Source organism: Papio anubis, chromosome 1 (genome assembly GCF_008728515.1).
Source record: "Papio anubis isolate 15944 chromosome 1, Panubis1.0, whole genome shotgun sequence".
Lineage (NCBI taxonomy): Eukaryota > Metazoa > Chordata > Mammalia > Primates > Cercopithecidae > Papio > Papio anubis.
Window position 1 is genome coordinate 181,944,658 of NC_044976.1, and position 19,624 is coordinate 181,964,281.

Sequence of the window (19,624 nt, forward strand, 5' to 3'; positions counted from 1 at the left end):
TGGTCTTGAACTCCTAACCTCAAGTGATCTGCCTGTCTTGGACTCTGAAAGTCCTGGGATTACAGTTGTGAGCCACTGTGCCCAGCTTATACTTAGTTTCTATAGAAGTACATAACTATGGTCACAGAAAATGTAGTATATATGTGATATATATCCAATCTTGAACATCATCTATGAATTTCTCTGAACTAGATAAAAATTTCTACAACTACCAGTCAACTATTATTTTATGACAATAACAATTTTTAAATGAAATCTTAAAGATTCAATTACTAATACTCTATTTGAGGCTTGCAGGAAATTTAGAAGATGACTAATATGGACAATAATGTCTCCATTATCCACTCAATGAAAAATGTGTACTAAAGTATATATCTTGTACAGAAATTATAATTCATCTTAATATACAAATAGTACAAGTTATACTTATTTTTCTCACCTTTTCCATATAACTGATAGGATTTTGTAAAAATATTAATGACGCTATGTGGGCTTCCCTTTGCCAATTCTTCCCATGGCCCTTTGCTTTGTGTCCCACCTACGTGCCCAAAAAGTGGCAAGAATTTTTCAGCTTCTTTCTGAAACTCTTTGATGGGTTCATGACTATTTCTTTCTCCAGCACAAAATTCCTTTTCTTTTAAAATTTCTGCTACTTTCAAAAGGGGCTGTCCATGCTGGTCTCCCTCTTCTTCGGAGAGACTCCCCTCACTAAGAAGAGGCCCTTCACTGACTGAATCTATGCTGGAACCAAGAGATATTTTGGCTTTGTCTTGAGAACAGGCTTGCATATCAGAGCTAGAAGAGTCAGTCTGCCTTTTACATAACTGTGCCAGTAGCCCTTCTGGTCTGGGACCAGGGGATCTCACTCTAAAGCTTGATATGGCACTCTGAGGTCTTATCATCTCAGGAAGCTTTTTAAATTCACTGAGATTGCCTACACCAGGAAGATCATCATCAAAAGTTGCATGAGATACACAGGTTCCCAGCATCTTCTGAATTCTGGCAGAGAAAACGTCTTCAGTATCATCTTTCACAGGTGGAGTTACAGCCTTGGTCCAAGGTCCATCTTCTTGAGGTGCCTGCTGCACATCATACTCAGTGTTCCATGCTGACCCATAGTTAATGTTGGCCCCAGCTAATTTCTTGGCTTCACTTTCAATTCTGCTGGACAAAGAAGCAGCTGTTGCTTTCAAGGCTTCAATACGATCCAGTTTACTCTTATACTGACTGGCACTAGGTTTTAACAAGGCATCTGTATAAGTAGCTGGTGAGGTCACATATGGTTGAGGTGCAAAAGTTAATGGCCTTGAAGCCATATTATGATTCTTTCTGGTTGGTAAAATAGATTCAAAATCCTTATGCAAAATTCCTACATGCTCTAGACTCAAGAGATGGGAGAGTAAACTTCCAGCTGTTGCAGCAAAAGGCTGTGGTTGAGAATGGTGAACTTGTGGGCTCAATCTGTCAGGCTGCATCCATGTAGATTCCGTCAAGTCTTTCCTGGAAATGAAAGTCACAATATGTTAGCTAATTAAACCATCATTTAAAAAAAGTTTTGTTTTTGTCTGATTATAAGAGTAGTGAGTATGCACTGCAACAAAATAAGGACAGATAAAAAACATAAAAAAGATAAAGATCATTCAGCAAAACAATAAAAAAGAGGCACTGTTAATATTTCATTTAGAATTATATACTTCCAAACATTTTTCTATATGTACATTATGTTTTGGTGGTATTGTTTGTACAAAAATGGGATTTTTACCATATATACTGTTTTGCAAACTGCTTTTTTCAACTAAGATGCCATATTTTTTAAAAAAGTATTTAAAATAAGGCAATAAGATCGTTAAAATTCCATAAACAAAATTCCTTACAATACTGATTATAGTTTTTAAAATAACATTACATAAAAGAGAAATGCTTAAAATTGCTAAATATTAATGTAGACATGATATAGATTATTCTAATCAACAAATATTTACTATATGCTGAACACTTACGTTTAACAATGTACATGCTAAACAGGGAGGTTATTATAACCTACTAATACTTGTGAAAAATTAATGAATGTGAAACAATTAAATGCAAAACTGTGAGTGCCAACTATAAATATGCAACTATAAATATAAATATACAGGGTAGGGTATCCATTAAGTATAGAACCAGAATAAAGATGTCCTAAACAACATTATGTGTATTTACCTATATCTCTAGACCATAGACTTCCTCTATATTAAGGGATACTACAGAGAGATTACAGGATGACGTCAACTATTAAGAAGACCCTTAGAGGAACAGGCCAGGAACAGTGGCTGATGCCTGTAACCCCAGCACTTTGGAAGGCTGAAGCAGGCAGATGACTTGAGGCCAAGAGTTGAGACCAGCCTGGGCAAAATGGCGAAACCCCATCTCTACTACAAATACAAAAAAATTAGCTGGGCATGGTGGCATGTGCCTGTAGTCCTAGCTACTTGGGAGGTTAAGGCACAAGTATCACTTGAACCCGAGAGGTGGAGGATGCAGTGCCCGAGATCGTGCCACTGCACTCCAGCTGGGAGATACAGTTAAGACTCTGTCTCAAAAAAAAAAAAAAAAAAAAAAAAGGACAACATGAGGCTTTGTCCTTGGTCTTGTCCATTATTTTAGGATGATGACATAAAGGTATGCTTATCAAACTTGCAGATGACAGAAAGCTGGGAGGCATGGCTGACCCAACAAATGACCAAATTATGAGACAAATTTATTTTTATAGGCTGCAATCTTAAACCAAACTAATACGGATAAATGTAAAGTTCTGCAACTGGATTAAAATAAGTCATCTGAAGGGGGGTAACCAGGACAATAAGAAGTTGAAAAGCATGTCATTAGAATGAAGGAAGAAAGACTAGAGCACAGATTCTATGCCTTAGAATATAGGCTATTACAAATGCAAAGCGTGAGGTTACTGGGGCCTAAACTAAGCTGGTAGTAATGGGAATACAAAGGAAGTTATAATATAAAAGATACTGATGAATAAAAATCCAAGAGCTTTAAATTCAAGTATTTAGAATGCCAATTTTACAGCAGGTGCTATGTTGATGGTAGAGAAATAGGAGACAAAAATGGATATACTTAATCCAGTTAATCCTGAGCTGGGCATGGTAGCTCACACCTGTAATCCTACCTACTTGGGAGGCTGAGGCAGAAGAATCAATCACTTGAGGCCAGAAGTTCAAGACCAGTCTGGGCAACATAGCAAGCTCCTCATCTCCAAAAAAATAAAATAAAAATTAGCCAGGCATGGCGGTGCATGCCTACAGTCGCAGTTACTTGGGAGGCTGAGGTGGGAGGATCACTTGAATCCAAGAGGTTGAGGCTGCAGTGAGCTATGATCATGCCACTGCACTCCAGCCTGTGTGAAAAAGCAAGACCCTGTCTCCAAATTAAAAACAAGTAAAAAGGCTTCTTTTTTTTTTTTTTTTTTTTTTTGAGATGGAGTCTCGCTCTGTTGCCTAGGCTGGAGTGCAGTGGCCGGATCTCAGCTCACTGCAAGCTCCGCCTCCCGGGTTTACGCCATTCTCCTGCCTCAGCCTCCCGAGTAGCTGGGACTACAGGCGCCCGCCACCTCGCCCGGCTAGTTTTTTTGTACTTTTTAGTAGAGACAGGGTTTCACCATGTTAGCCAGGATGGTCTCGATCTCCTGACCTCGTGATTCACCCGTCTCGGCCTCCCAAAGTGCTGGGATTACAGGCTTGAGCCACCACGCCCGGCCAAAAGGCTTAATTCTTACACTTTAGGATCTCAAGATCTACCAGGGATGACAGACTAATAAACAAACAGCTAAAATAAGACATCACAAATACTAAAACAAAGATTTTAAAAGTTCAGTAGGGTATAGATGAAGAAGTAATTAACTCTGCTAGCCAAGGAAAGTGACTGTTAAGTTGGATCTTCAGTTTTCAAGGTCAGATATGGAATCTGGAGTTTTCCTGGTAGCTAACACAATAGGATATGAAGAGCAAGGAAAAGAAATGCCAAATTTTAAGCAAAAAGTAGCATGCTTTTAAACATAAAGTTATGCTAAAACTGCTAACGGAATGGGGAAGCTCAGGAATTGGGTAGCAAGAAAGTGGACACAATAAGTTAGACATCACGAGTCAAAGAAGTTGGATATTAAAAGAAAAGCGAGGAACTGATACAAGGTAGTATGGTCTAATACTAGATTTGTGTTTGGTTTGCTTTTAATATTGGATAACTTGTTTAAAATTAGAAGGAAATTCAGAGAAAGGTAAAAATTGGAGACATTAATATACCAGGATATGTCTGACAACAATAATAGGACTGAGGTGAACTAGAAAGTATCACCTATCTAAAAGCATTCAATCGTCTCCAGAGATGACACTTAGAAAAATAAGTAAATAAATAAATAAAAGCATTCAAATTCAAAACAAAAATGTTATTTATACTTAAAGTTTGAAATGTATTTAGAACCTTAAGCAAAGCATATGAAATATTTCACTTTTGGGGAGTAGTATATAGAGTAGTTAAAGCACAGGCTTCTAGAGTCACACTGGCTAAATTAAAGTCTATCTCTATCATTAATGTTTTGACCTTTGAGAAGGCTCTTTAGGCCTCAATTACCTCTTCTGTAAAACAGGAATAACAACAGTACCTAACTCAAGGAATTACAAGGGTTAAGTAAGATAATATACGCAAAGCACTTAGATCATTGCCTGGAACCTAAGAAACACTAATAAATGTTAGCTATTTTTATTGACAGTATTATTCTAGGGACAATGGGGTAAAAAAAGGACTATGCGGGCCAGGTGCAGTGGCTCACGCCTGTAATTCCAGCACTTTGGGAGGCCAAGGTGGGTGGATCACTTGAGGTCAGGAGTTTAAGACCAGCCTGGCCAAGACGGTGAAACGCCGTCTCTACTAAAAACACAAAATTAGCCAGGTGGTAGTGGCGCATGCCTGTAATCCCAGCTATGCAGGAGGTTGAGGCAAGAGAATCGCTTGAGCGTGGGAGGCGGAGGTTGCAGTGAACCAAGATTGACCACTGCACTCCAATCTGGGCAAGAGAGTGAAACCCTGTCTCCAAAAAAAACCATAACCCAATGGATAGTGATTTTGATTTCTATTTATGCATTCTCAAAGAATTTCAAAATCTTTCCCTTTCCAAAATGGTTATTATTACAAAGTATAATTTATAACCACGTAATCTAAACATCACCTTTACTTCCAAACTCAGTTTTTTTGTTTACTTTCTTGTAAACAATATATTACAGCAAAAAAAAATTTCTTAAGAAAATTTAAGGTAAAATAGTCTGTTGACTATCTGAAATCAAATCAGATCCCTCCCTAGTCCTTATTAGTATGTTCACAAGCATATCCAAAGGTAGCTCTTGAAAGTACAATGGATAAATTGTTCTTACACATAAGAAGAAATCTTAAATAGCAGTGGATACAGAAATCCTGTCTGAAAACTATTAACCACAAACACTTTAAAATTTCACTGTCATTCATTCATCCAACACACTTTTATTGTAAAGGCAAGAGTGCTTCCAGCTGTAAAAGAAACTGACATTTACAGTAAAAGGTAAAATTTGAACAATTGGCCTAGGGCATACAGTAAGTACAGATGTGCACTATGCTTAAATTTCAGAAGATATGAACCAATTTCTAAATAAACCTCTCTGCCCTCTTGTTCACAAAGGTCAACAAAATTCACTGAACACAGACCACTCCACTAAATTTCATGAAAAGAAAGAATCTTAATCATCTTTCATTCTTCCCTTTTTACCTTGCAAGAGGCTGTGGAGGTTCCGAGAGAGACAGGTCACTACTGGAAGACGCACTTGGGGGACGTTCCTGTATTTTGTTTTCTTTGTCAGATTCTCCAGATGGCTGATACCCTGGTTTGGCCTAGGAGAAAAGGACATCAAATTTATATGAGTTCTATCACAAAGATATATTCAGGTAGCACCTAAGAAAAACATTAAGTCACCTCAGCTCTACAAAGATCATAAAATGCACGAGTTTTTTTCTCAAAACCAATTAAAATTTATTTTGTCTTAAAAACAAACGTTACTAATAGCTAAACGCCATCTAAAATCCAACAGGGAGCCACGCTCTTTGGGAGGCTGAAGTGGGAGGATCACTTGAGTCCAGGTGTTCAAGACCAGCATGGGCAACACAGTGCGACCCTGTCTCTACAAAAAATAAACAATTTCCCAGGCATGGTGGTGCACACCTCCTACCTCCACTTCCACCTCTACCTCTTTTGCCTCTGCCACCCTTGAGACAGCAAGACCAACTCCTCCTCTTCCTCCTCCTCTCAGCCTATTCAACATGAAGATGACGAGGATAAAGACCTTGATGATCCATTTCCACTTAATGAATAGTCAATATATTTTCTCTTCCTTATGATTTTCTTAATAACATTTTCTTTAGTGTATTTCACTGCAAGAATACAGTGCATAATATAGACAACATATAAAATATGTGTTAATCAACATTATGTTATAAGGCTTCCAGTCAACAGTTGGCTATTAGTTAATTAGTTTTTGGAGAATCAAAAGTTACAAGTGGATTTTCAACTGCAAAGGGGTTGGCACCCCAATCCCCACATTGTTCAAGGGTCAACTGTATTTGTTCAGCACTACAATGAAAACTATGCAGGGATTTAACTAATAGCAATGATGAGAGGAAAATAAATCAGTCACAATCACTGTAGGAAATTCTTACTTCAGCTTTTATTTTCCATCACATTTATCACATTACTCCCCATATTTAATACACTTCATGAAGGCCACGATTTTTATTAGTATTATCTGAGCATACTAGGAATGATGGGTAATGTTTACATAGTATAGCAAATAAGCGTTTCCTAACCATGAACGACTCTCCTTTATATATGTCACTACTATTACCTGTGTTTCCTGCGTAACATGTTGATGAGATGGCTCTTCAAGCAAGGTCTTTTCTAGTAGCAATTTGGAGTAAGTCTCCTGTAGTCGCCTAGTTGCTGATGGCTCAGAAGGAGGCACATTTTTTACTTTAGTAAAGGCTTCTTTCTGCTTCCGGTAGAGCTCTTGTAATCGTTTGTTTTTCTGTTCTGTAGCCTCCTTTTGAGCCTTCTTCTCTTCATTTTGCTTTCTCTTCCTTTCCTCTTGCTGCCTAACAATGTACTGTCGTACCTCGTCTGTGTCATAGTGGCGCCTTTTAGAAATAACAGGGGGATCCTCATTAGCTGTTATTTTGTCAGGTTTTCTTTTTACTGGGCTGTGACTCCTAGGAGCGTGTATTGGTGCTGATGACTTCTGATTCTGTAAGTCTCCAGTATCTTGCTTTGCAGTGTGAGCTGTAGAATCTAGCTGTAGGTCATCAAGAATGCCACGAATTTCAACAGGTAAAAAGTCCTTATTTAAGGCAGTATTTTCCTCCTGCTTATTATCTGGAAGAGATGAAGCTAGTTTCTTTATATTATTTTCAGACCGAGATTTACTTCTCGAACGTTCTGAATTTCGTTGAAGATGTCTATGTAAAACGTCCAACCTGGGATCAGATTCTGCTCTTCCAATGTGACCCCCTGCAAAGTATGAACTGTTAGTGATATACTGAAATTCTATACTCATTCCTAAGATTTAACTGCATTAACAAGAAAATTAGAGAATTTCGTTTTAACTTAAACTCAAATTCAAATATCCTATAGTCTTCTGAAGAACATTATAAAAGGAAAGAAAAGCTTCCCTTTTTAGCAGTAAAAGAATCTCAGCCTTCTGGAAAACTGTATTTCCTTGGTTTGTTTTTAAATACAGTTTGAAATATTTCTGGAAAAAAAGGATAGCTCTTATGGTTGTTATGAATATTTAGCATTTCGATTTCTCTCTCATATACATATTTAATGTTACTATTTCTCTCAAAAGGCTGTTAAAAACGTCAACAGTCTTTTTAGTGGAAGGCATCCCAATGAGAAGCAAGGAAATGGAAATGTCTTAATAATCCTAAAAAATATATTTTTTAAAGCTTTGCAAAGACCAGACTGCATATGCCAAATAATAATGGCACTGAAAATATTAGTTTTTCTGAAAATTCTAAAACACTGACCCATTTCATAATTACATGAAATGGCACTATGTTCAGACAAGTTTATCAAAGGATTTCTGAAACTTTATATTTCTCGTTAATATAAGGAAAAGATTAGCATTAGTCTCTCATCTGATCACATTTACATTTTTAAACATCTATATAACAAATGCTCAAATATTCTTAAAATTGTGTGTATTTTACCCTATTTCCAGAGAAAATGGGCAAAGTTTAGCAAGAAACATATGAAGAATATAATGATTCCTTTTACTAGAATGCTTCTTCTACAGAGCCAGGGATTGGGTCTATTTTGCTTATTTTGAAGCCCAAGAGATTACAGCAGTGCCTACTATGTAGTGGGCACTCAGTAAATATTTTGTTGAATAAATGTTAAGCCTCTACAACTCTCCAGTGAAGGATGGAAAAACTTAAAATATTCAGGAAAAAAAATCATGTTATCATCAAAATATCTGGTAACATGGCTTTAGACTGAGAATACACATGAGCGTATTTACAAGCTAGATAAAAGTGAAGAGGCCCAAATACAAAGTATTGACTTCTATGTGCCAAATTATAGTTGCAACTGCATCTTACTGAATCCATTCCAGAAGTTCACATTAAATTGAAACAAATTTGGCTGCTAAAAAGAAAAACTGGCATATGAGTATTTATTTCACTTCCCAAAATTAGTGTTCATGAAAAAAGTAGTTATTTGAAATAGTGTTCACTCAAGAAACTTTGATAGGAGAAAAACAGTGGACTTGAGGGTCAAACTAAACAGTTCTGCCACCAAGTCTGACACCCACTGACTACATACCCATGGGAAAAATCACTTCTCTTTCGGAGCCTGTTTCCCTAATCTGTCAAATAAAAAAATCCAACCTTGTGAACGTTTGTACATGTTTGCTTGAATATGTTGGGATGAACCAGGTTGGACTTGATTCTCTCTAAGGTCCCTAAAAGTCTAATATGATTTCATTAAAATAATGCTTTCATATTCACAATGACAGCTAATTGAAATTAATACAACATAAACAAAATTATTCATAAAGATGAACATAACACCTATATGCAGATATTATCCATAAACAAGCCCAATAGAACATTTTTTTCTTTTTTGAGCTACATTCAAAATTATAAAGCAAAGTCCTAACACATTCTTAAGAGTACTTTTTCCTTCTCTAAGTACTTGATAGCAATTTTTAATTGTTTTCTCAACAATTTTAATTATAGCTACTTACCAGATTTAACAGTTCTTTCTCTTCCACCTCTGTCACTTGATGCTGTTCTTCGCTGTTTTGGCTCCATTCTGGGTGCAGGTCCCAGAATCTTCTTTACTAATTTTTGTCCATCTCGCCACGAAGATGTACTTATAAGATGACTACTACCTAAAAAAATACATTGCACTGAAATTAAAATTTAAATTTTAATTGTAAGAAGTGTATCTACTCAACCATACAGGTTTTATTATTAATCTTATGCTTATCTGTCAAGGTCAAAAGATTTACAAATAATGATATTGTTAAACCCTAACCTCCCCAAGTCAGTTAACCATTTGTTTATATCTTGATTTACCCACACATCTGAAATAAATGTAAAATGCTTTGAAAGTTAAGTACCAAATAATGATTCCTAAACCTCAAGAACTAAGGCACAAGACCGGCCTGGCCAACATGGCAAAACCCTGTCTGTACTAAAAATACAAAAAATTAGCCAGGCGTGGTGGAGGGTGCCTATAATCCCAGCTACCAAGGAGGCTGAGACACGAGAATCGCTTGAACCCAAGCAGCAGAGGTTGCAGTGAGCTGAGATCGCACCCCACTGCACTCTAGCCTGGCGACAGAGCAAGACATCATCTCAAAAAAAAGAACTAAGGCAGCAAATTTGACAAAACAAAAATATGTCTTAACACACAACAAGTGTTTGGTTTACAAATATCTAGCACGATACATGGCACACGATAAAATAATACGTTTGCTAAAAAAAAAAAAGACTTAATCAAAGAACATGTAAAAACTTTTGAGGAAACATATAACAAAGAGTTAACAATGATTACTTTTGAAGGGGATGGTATTACAGGGACTTTCACATTATATTTTACAGGTATATACCAAAAGTACACACCACTTTTCTATGTACAAAACAGTAACATTTAAAAAGTATAATCATTTTAAAAGGTCCTCACATCACAAAAATTCAAAAAAATAAGTGATTCAATAAATACAACTGTTTACCAGGAGAAAAAAGGATTTTCATCCATTAGCTTCAGAATGTAAGAAATTAAAAATTAAGCAATCATCTCAAAATAGTGACTAAAAAAAAAATGAAATAAAAGACTGTTTACAAAACAGAAACTACAAAAAAAAAACATGGAATAAAAGTGTTTAAATGCAAAATAAGATAAGAAATAGAGGTCAGGCCTGGTGGCTCATGCCTGTAATCCCAGCACTTTGAGAGGCTGAGGTAGGAGAAATGCTTGGGGCCAAGAGTTCGAATCCAGCTTGGGAAACACAGCAAGATCCTGTCTCTACAAAGAATTAAGATTAAAAAAAAATTAGCTGGGTACAGCGATGCGTGCCTGTAGTCACAGCTACCCAGGAGGCTGAGGTGAGAGGATCACTTGAACCCAGGAGTTCAAGGATACAGTCAGCTAAGATCATGCCACTGTGCTCCAGCCTGGGACACTGAGTGAGATCCTGCCTCCAAAAAAAAAGGAAAGAAAAAAAGAAAGGAAGGAAGAAATAGTAGCACTTCAAGCCTAATTAAATTATTATAAACATTTTTACATTAATAGCCAATGCTGATAAAATTATAATAAAATCATTCTGCCTATACATTACTTGCTGAAATATAAGTGGGTATAGTTTCTTTTAAAAAAAAAAAAAAAAAAAAAGCAAACATGAGATTATGTGTCAGGGACCCCAACAGTATTCATTCCCCTTGATCAATGATCCAACAAACAGAAATTTATACAATATAAATAATCTAAAAGAAAGAAAAAAATAAATGAAAATGTTGACTGTATCATTTTTATACTATCAGAAGTAACTAAATACTGAATAATGGTGAATAATTACTATTTCTACTAGAATATTGTGTGGCCATTACAAATCGCAATTTTCATAAGAAACAACAGAAATGTTCCTCTGAGAAGATGCAAAAATCAATGAAATTTTACATATACAAAAATATTTACATAAACAGTGATTACCATAACATACTATTATAATTTTAAAATGAATGTAAGGAAACATACAAAGTAATACTTGTTCTTTATTTAAGTCTGGATTGTGGTTTTATCTGTTTTCTTCTATTTTCCCAGCTGTCTGTGATGCTATTTTATTGTATTTTATTTTATTTTATTTTTTTATTTTTTTATTTTTTTTTTTTTGAGACGGAGTCTCGCTCTGTAGCCCAGGCTGGAGTGCAGTGGCCGGATCTCAGCTCACTGCAAGCTCCGCCTTCCGGGTTCACGCCATTCTCCGGCCTCAGCCTCCCGAGTAGCTGGGACTACAGGCGCCCGCCATCTCGCCCGGCTATTTTTTTTATTTCTTAGTAGAGACGGGGTTTCACTGTGTTCGCCAGGATGGTCTCGATCTCCTGACCTCGTGATCCGCCCATCTCGGCCTCCCAAAGTGCTGGGATTACAGGCTTGAGCCACCGCGCCCGGCCGCTATTTTATTGTATTTATAATAAAAGACATTCCATTTAGAGTTTCTTTAAAAAGGGCTTTAATTTGTAAGTTTAAATGGAAGTATCATTTTAATAAAAACATCAATTATAAAAAGGTGAGTTTTAATGTGTGCTGTTTACTTTAGAAATGTTTTTGCACCTTATTAACCTTATACAGTTGACCTAAAATATTTAAAGGGTTTTAAGTATACTGTTCAATCTATTTATAAGAAACTTTATGTTCTTATGTAAAATGAGAGAACAGGCTTCTCTTCAATTTCAGCCTGATTTTCTGAATCAAAAACAAGCAACCATGAATACACTGGGTAGTTATTTATACATTTGGCATCTGAATATGTTGAGGGATTATTTCTAAATTCTAACTTTCTGGAAGAGTTACACACAGTCACTGGTTTAAAAAAAAAAAAAAAAAGGACTTCCACTACATAAACTATTAATACAGCTTTAGCACATTTAATGACTCTCTATCTAGCTCATTGCCACAGTGCATATATGAGAATTAGCCTACCACAAAACTGGATTAATACAATTCAAGATCAGTGTTCATAAGTTTTAGTGGTCCCTGTGCTTCATTTCAAACTACGCTTCTGAAAACAGTATTACGTAATGCCACATGAAACACAATACTTTTTAAAAATGTAATTATTGCCTGGGTGCAATGGCTCATGCCTGTAATCCTAACACTTTGGGAGGCTAAGACAGTCGTATTGCTTGAGGCTAGGAGTTCAAGACCAGCCTGGCCAACACGGCAAAACCCCATCTCTACTAAAAATACAAAAATTAGCCGGGCGTGGTGGCACATGCCTGTCATTCCAGCTACTCGGGAGGCTGAGGAACGAGAATCATTTGAACCAGGAGGCGGAGATTACAGTGAGCCAAGACTGTGCCACTGTACACCAGCTTGAGTGACAGAGCAAGACTGTCTCAAAAAATAAAGTAAAATAAAATGTAATTGTTAATGCTCAGATAACTCACGTTTTTGTAACATTTTATTTTTTTATCTGTATATAGCAAGTGTCACTCTATTATGACATCTAAAGTTAACAATGGGTGTCACAGAATGTGTTATCCGCCATTCTACTGATTAGCGTATGACTAGAAAAACAGATGCCTGATCAAAAACCAGCACCCCGTCAGTTCTGCCCTGGTGTTCTCATAACATCTTGTGACCTCTTACCACAGCACTCATCATACTTTATTGTAACCACATATCTATTTCCTGACAAGACTATAAGCTCCATGAAGGTAACGGCTAGATGCATCTTGCTTACCAATGTATTGTCTAAGTTTAGTACAGCACAGTACCTCACATACAGCAAATGCTCAAAAATATTAATATTTGTAGAATAAATGAATGAATGAATGTAGAATGTCTCTAAATTGATAGTGACAGGTTCCCAACTTTCTCCATTCTCTTGGCCCAAATTACTCACTGAGATGAATATGACATTCTAAATAGCCATTTTCAATATGGCCAGAAATAATAATTACTATTATTAATGGAGTCATAGCTAACAGCTGAGACCTTATCATGTGCCAGGCATATGAGTGTTTTTGGGTATTAACTCCTAGTTCTCAGAACACCCTTGTGGGATAAATACTACTGCTTTCCCATTTTACATATGGGAAAACCAAGGCACACTAAAATTAGCTCATTTACCAAAGGAACAAAGCTAGTCATAAATCTGGGCAATCTGGATGAAGGCCAAAATGTTATGGAACTAGAGAATTATCTTCTTTCTATCCTTGATCAATTCAGAGTTCCACCTGACCAATAATGGGATGGAACACCACAGTTCTGATGTGCAACATTTATTATCTTTTGAGAATAAGTGAAAGGATTTAGTGACATTCAGAAACAATCCCCTTGTATATAAATTTCACAACCTAAAAATTACCTTTAATCTGGTTAACTTATATTAAAAATAATCATTAAAAAAATTGGAGGGATGACCGATGTGTTCAGTACGTTGATGAACATATGGTGAACAAATGGTTTCATGGATGTATAAAAATATGAAAATGTATCAAACTATACATTCTAAATATGTGCAGTTTATGTCAATTACACCTTAACACACACACACGTGCACACACACACGATACATAAAATGTATTAATTTTTCATATGTGCCAAACAATGAGAAATTTGGTAACAGTAATATTTAACTTCAAGATGGATTAAAGATTTAAACGTAAGACCTAAAACCATAAAAACCCTAGAAGAAAACCTAGGCAATACCATTCAGGACACACGCATGGGCAAAGACTTCATGACTAAAACACCAAAAGCAATGGCAACAAAAGCCAAAAGTGACAAATAGGGTCTAATTAAACTAAAGAGCTTCTGTATAGCAAAAGAGACTATCATCAGAGTGAACAGGCAACCTATAGAACGGGAGAAAATTTCTGCAATCTATCCATCTGACAAAGGGCTAACATCCAGAATCTACAAGGAACTTAAACAAATTTACAAGAAAAAAACAAACAACCCCATCAAAAAGTGGGCAAACGACATGAACAGACACTTCTCAAAAGAAAACATTTATGCAGCCAACAAACATATGAAAAAAAACTCATCATCACTGGTCATTAGAGAAATGCAAATCAAAACCACAATGAGATACCATCTCATGCCAGTTAGAACGGTGATCATTAAAAATTCAGGAAACAACAGATGCTGGAGAGGATGTGGAGGAATAGGAATGCTTTTACACTGTTGGTGGGAGTGTAAATTAGTTCAACTATTGTGGAAGACAGTGTGGCAATTCCTCAAGAATCTAGAACTAGAAATATCATTTGACTCAGCATTCCCATTATTGGGTATATACCCAAAGGATTATAAATCATTCTACTATAAAGACACATGCACATGTATGTTTACTGCAGCACCATTCACAATAGAAAAGACTTGGAACCAACCCAAATGTCCATCAATGATAGACTGGATTAAGAAAATGTGGCACATATATACCATGGAATACTATGCAGCCATAAAAAAGGATGAGTTCATGTCCTTTGCAGGGACATGGATGAAGCTGGAAACCATCATTCTCAGCAAACAAACAGGAACAGAAAACCAAACACTGCATGTTCTCACTCATAAGTGGGAGCTGAACAATGAGAACACATGGACACAGGGAGGGGAACATTACACACCGGGGCCTGTCGGGGGCTGGGAGGCTAGGGGAGGGATAGCATTAGGAAAAATACCTAATGCAGATGATGGGTTGATGGGTACAACAAACCACCATGGCACGTGCATACCCTGTGTAACAAACCTGCACGTTCTGCACGTGTATCCCAGAACTTAAAGTATAATGAAAAAATTAACCGATTTAAAAAAAAAAAAAGGATGGATATGTTGAGAAAACTAACCTGTTCTGCATTCTGTACTTGATAACTGTGCTACTTTCTGGACTTTTCGTACTGGCTTGACTACTTTCTTCTCTTTACTTTTTTCAGCAGGTTTCTCCTTTATAGAAATATCATCTGAAAAGCAGAAACATTTACAGCAAATATAACAATGATTCTCACTCACTTACTTATCCTCCTCCTATAGGAAAAATCAGTGTAAAGTATATGCTGCAGGAAGGGAAAAAGAAACGTACATTGAGGCTATTTCTATGGCCCATATAATACCAAACATCAACTCCTTTTATGGAAAAAAGGAGTTGGAAAATATCTAAAGATTACCACTACTCCACTATTGGGTTCCAATCCTTTGTTATTTATTTATTCTTCTAAGAAACTCTTGAGAAATTTACTTAGTTTCACAAATGCTTTCCAAGTCAGGATCATTGCATTTTACAGAATCTCAGAGGTGCGCACTCTCACAGATTCCTATTTCATTTAGAAATTTCTATATAAAAACTTTACAAAATACTCAATAAAATATTCTTAAATTAAGGCTTTATGATGATGCTAGTAAAACATGTCAAGGTATTTTATACATACATTATTACTAATTTTTAAAAAATCCAACTTGCAGAAATAAACTGATTACACATGTTAAGCTTAAAAAATTAACCTCAATTATGGATCTGAATAAATGTACTTTAAAATATGTGTAGAGTTCTGCATTCTGGACAGAGTGGAAATAAGTATAAGTAAAGGCCTTAAAGCAGGACCATACCTAGTATCTAAAAAAAAACCAGCAAGCAGGTCAGTGTGAGTGGACTGAACAAAGAAAAGAATAGTAGGAACTAGGGTCAGAGACATAACTAAGGGCCAGATCATGCAGGGCTATTTAGGCCATTGTAAGAATTTCAGGTTTCACTCAAGAGTGAGATGGAAGGTTTTGAGAGATTATGAACAAAGGAGCAAATGATCTAAATTAATTTTTAGCAAGTTATGATGACAATAGACTCATTAGAAGAAGAGCAGATAGAGGAAGACCAGTGAGGAGACTACCAGAATAATCCAGATAGGAAACTGATGGTGCCCTCGATCTAGGTGGTGGTGATAGAAGTAGTGAAAGTGATTATATTCTAAGTATATTTCAGACAATATTACATACAAAATATGAGGCGGGGATGTGATACTCAAGAGTGACAAGATTTGGGGGCCTGAACAATTAAAGGGATATAATTAAGTGACATGGAGACACTACCAGAATAGCAGGTTTAAAGGGTATATCATGACCACATTTATTTAGTTAGTTCCATTTTGGATATATTTAGATTGAGAAATCTATTATACATCCAAAGGGAGACATGGAAGTAGCAGCTGGATATAAGTTAATTCACAGGGCAAGTGTGGGCCAAAGACATTACTTTGGGAATCACTAGTAACAGGGAACATTTAAAGACCTGAGACTAATTTGTCCTGTGTGCATATACACAAGCTTTAAAAAAAGAAAGAAAAATGGAGTGAGTAGAGGGAGGGGGATTGGAGAGACAGAAAATGAAAGAAAGGGAAGAAAAGGAAGGGGGGAAGGTAAGAAAAAAAAAAGAAATTTAAAAAAAAAGAGAGGCCGGGCGCGGTGGCTCAAGCCTGTAATCCCAGCACTTTGGGAGGCCGAGACGGGCGGATCACGAGGTCAGGAGCTCGAGACCATCCTGGCTAACACAGTTAAACCCCGTCTCTACTAAAAAATACAAAAAAAAACTAGCCGGACGAGGTAGCGGGCGCCTGTAGTCCCAGCTACTCAGGAGGCTGAGGCAGGAGAATGGCGTGGACCCGGGAGGCGGAGCTTGCAGTGAGCTGAGATCCGGCCACTGCACTCCAGCCTGGGCTACAGAGCGAGACTCCGTCTCAAAAAAAAAAAAGAGAGAGGAGAAAGAAAGAAAGAAAGAAAGCCAGCCAGCCTGCCTGCCCAAGCACTGAGGACTGAGGTCAGGGCATCCTGATGATTAGGGAAAAACAACTGAAAAATAATCGTTAGATTTAGGAGGAAAACCAGATACTTAAAGTATTCTAGATGTCAAGTGAACAGTTTCAAAGAAGTGATCAATCATGCTGCTGACAGATCATGATAACAAATTAGTATTAAATATTGCATTTAGCAATGCAGAAGTCACTGATGATCTTGATAAATAGGAACAAACACCTATAGAAAGGATTTAATAGAAAGACAGGAGACAAATTGAAGACAATGAGCATAAGGCAACTTTTTGCAGTTTTGCTGAACACAAGAAACAAACAGGGCAGCAGCTGGAGAAAAGTAAGGCCAAAAGAGGGGTTCTTTTATGATGACTGATATAACAGCACATTATCACATAGTATGTTGATGAGCATGACCTGGTAGAGAGGGAAAACTTGATGATGCAAAAGAAAGGCAATAGGGCTGAAGTAACATCCTTAAAATACATAAGAGCAAATGGAATCTAAAACACAAGCAGATGGGTGAGTCTTAGCTAGGCACATCATAGTTCATCTACCATAACAAGAGAGAAGGCAGAATATGAAAGTCTTCTGACATAGTCTACTAGTCTACAATGATACTATCCTATGAGATATATTGTTATTATTCCTATTTTACAGATGAGAAAACCAATAAAGAGAAGTTATGTAACACAGCTAATATACTCAACTAATAAGTGACAGAGGCAGAACTGGAACCCTTGAAAGCTGATTCCAAAATCTTTGCTCTTAACTACTACATTATTCTTCCTTTCCACATGAGAAAAAAATTTCTGAATTGAGTGTTGTTGTATAATAATAGCAAGAAAACTGGATTGGACACTTAATGCCACAGAAATGTATTAGTAGAAGCTTTATGAGGGCTTACTACAGAGACCTCACACTTTAGAATCACAGTTGGTTTCGAATCTTGGCTTCCATTCTTAACTACTCTATCCAACCCTAGGAAAATGACTCTTTGAGCCTCCATTTCCTCAACTGTAAAAAATACAAAAGACCACTCAGCATCTTGCCCAAGCTCATACTATTCGGTAGGTAGTACCATTATTAGTATGACCTTCCTAATACCCTCTCCCAGTCTTCCATGGGTTCCTCTTACTTACAATTCCTAACTTATTCCCTTCCTATAATAATTATTTTTATTTTGGTATCTTGCTCTCAAGTAAGTATCTTATCTGCTGCCTGACAAATTACTACGTCGAAGATCTCAGAGGCCTAAGCAGAAGTAAACTTCAACTAAATTCTGCTATGTTTCCTTCAAATCAGGCAGTCCCAACTCTGAAAGTCCCTCAGTTTAAACATAGCCTAGTTTCTGCCTCATTAACCATGTAAGCTAATTTTAACCCTGGAGCTGAGTCTAGAGGCTAACAGAGACTTATGCCTCAAACCACTACAACTTCAGTATGCCATGCAGTTAGAGAAGGAAAATATTGTTAGTTTGGTGACAATTTTATATGTAAATATTATAAATTAGAGAGCATGTATGAAACTCAAAACATAAGAAAGTTCTATTCTCACCTGCAAAGTGAAGTGCTAAATCTCGATACAGTTCTCTACTCATGTTTTGAAACTCAGCCTCCTGCCACACTTTCCCATCAGGTGTTCGAATCTTGGTCTCTGAAGGGTTGAAACCTAATACATACCAGTAACACAGAATATTCTTATCAAAGTTGCTTTATAAGTTTTGTTTGTTATACTTTTTAAAGTGATATATAATCGACATACATAAAATTCACGCTTAAGTGTACAATTCAGTGGTTTATAGTATAGTCACAAAATTGCAAAACTATTGTCATTATCTAATTTCAAAGCATTTAATCAGCCTGAAAGAAACCCTGTACCTCTTAGCAGTCACTCCTTGTATGACCCACTCCATCCCCTGGCAACTACTAATCTACTTTCTATCTTTACGGATTTTCCTATTCTGGACCTTTCATACAAACCAAATCATATATCATGTGGTCTTTTGTGTCTTATTTTTATCTCACTTTTCATGTTTTCAAGGTTCAACCATCATGTAACATGTATCAGGGCTTTATTCCTTTTTATTGCCAAGTGATAGTCCATTGCATGACCATACCAATACTTTAGCCATTCATCAGCCGATAGACTTTTGGGTTTTTTCTACTTTTTGGCTATTATTAATAATGCTGCTATGAACATTCTTGTGTAAGTTTTTGTGTAGACATGTTTTCAATTCCCTTGGGTATTATACCTAGAAGTAGAATTGCTGGGTCATACAGTAACTCTATGCTTAACTTATTGAGGAACTACCAAATTTTATTTTATTTATTTTACTTTATCTATCTTATCTATTTTATTTTATTTCATTTTACTTTATTTTTTGAGATAGAGTCTCAATGTGTCACCCAGGCTGAAGTGCAATGGCATGATCTCAGCTCACTGCAACCTCCGCCTCCTGGGTTCAAGTGATTTTCCTGCCTCAGCCTCCCAAGTAGCTGGTGCTATAGGCACACACCACCATATCCAGATAATT

The 19,624-nt window shown here is 36.6% G+C and overlaps 1 protein-coding gene across 6 annotated transcripts in view; it reads right to left on the minus strand.

The window, feature by feature from the left end:
- The window catches only part of CEP350 (centrosomal protein 350), a 112,848-nt gene extending 93,415 nt beyond the window's left edge, over positions 1 to 19,433 (minus strand). For 2 of the 6 annotated variants that reach the window (XM_031658057.1, XM_031658053.1), the window contains exons 1-6: positions 18,646 to 19,433; positions 15,142 to 15,255; positions 9,312 to 9,458; positions 6,915 to 7,573; positions 5,786 to 5,907; positions 440 to 1,500 (exon numbers count right to left, since the gene is read on the minus strand). In XM_031658057.1, coding sequence (XP_031513917.1) covers positions 440 to 1,500; positions 5,786 to 5,907; positions 6,915 to 7,573; positions 9,312 to 9,458; positions 15,142 to 15,255; positions 18,646 to 18,688 — 2,146 coding nt within the window. In that variant the 5' untranslated portion in view covers positions 18,689 to 19,433. The remainder of the gene's footprint in view (positions 1 to 439; positions 1,501 to 5,785; positions 5,908 to 6,914; positions 7,574 to 9,311; positions 9,459 to 15,141; positions 15,256 to 18,645) is intronic. The other 4 variants (XM_031658058.1, XM_031658063.1, XM_031658064.1 and 1 more) reach the window with 3 other exon arrangements.
- Positions 19,434 to 19,624: the final 191 nt, after the last annotated feature.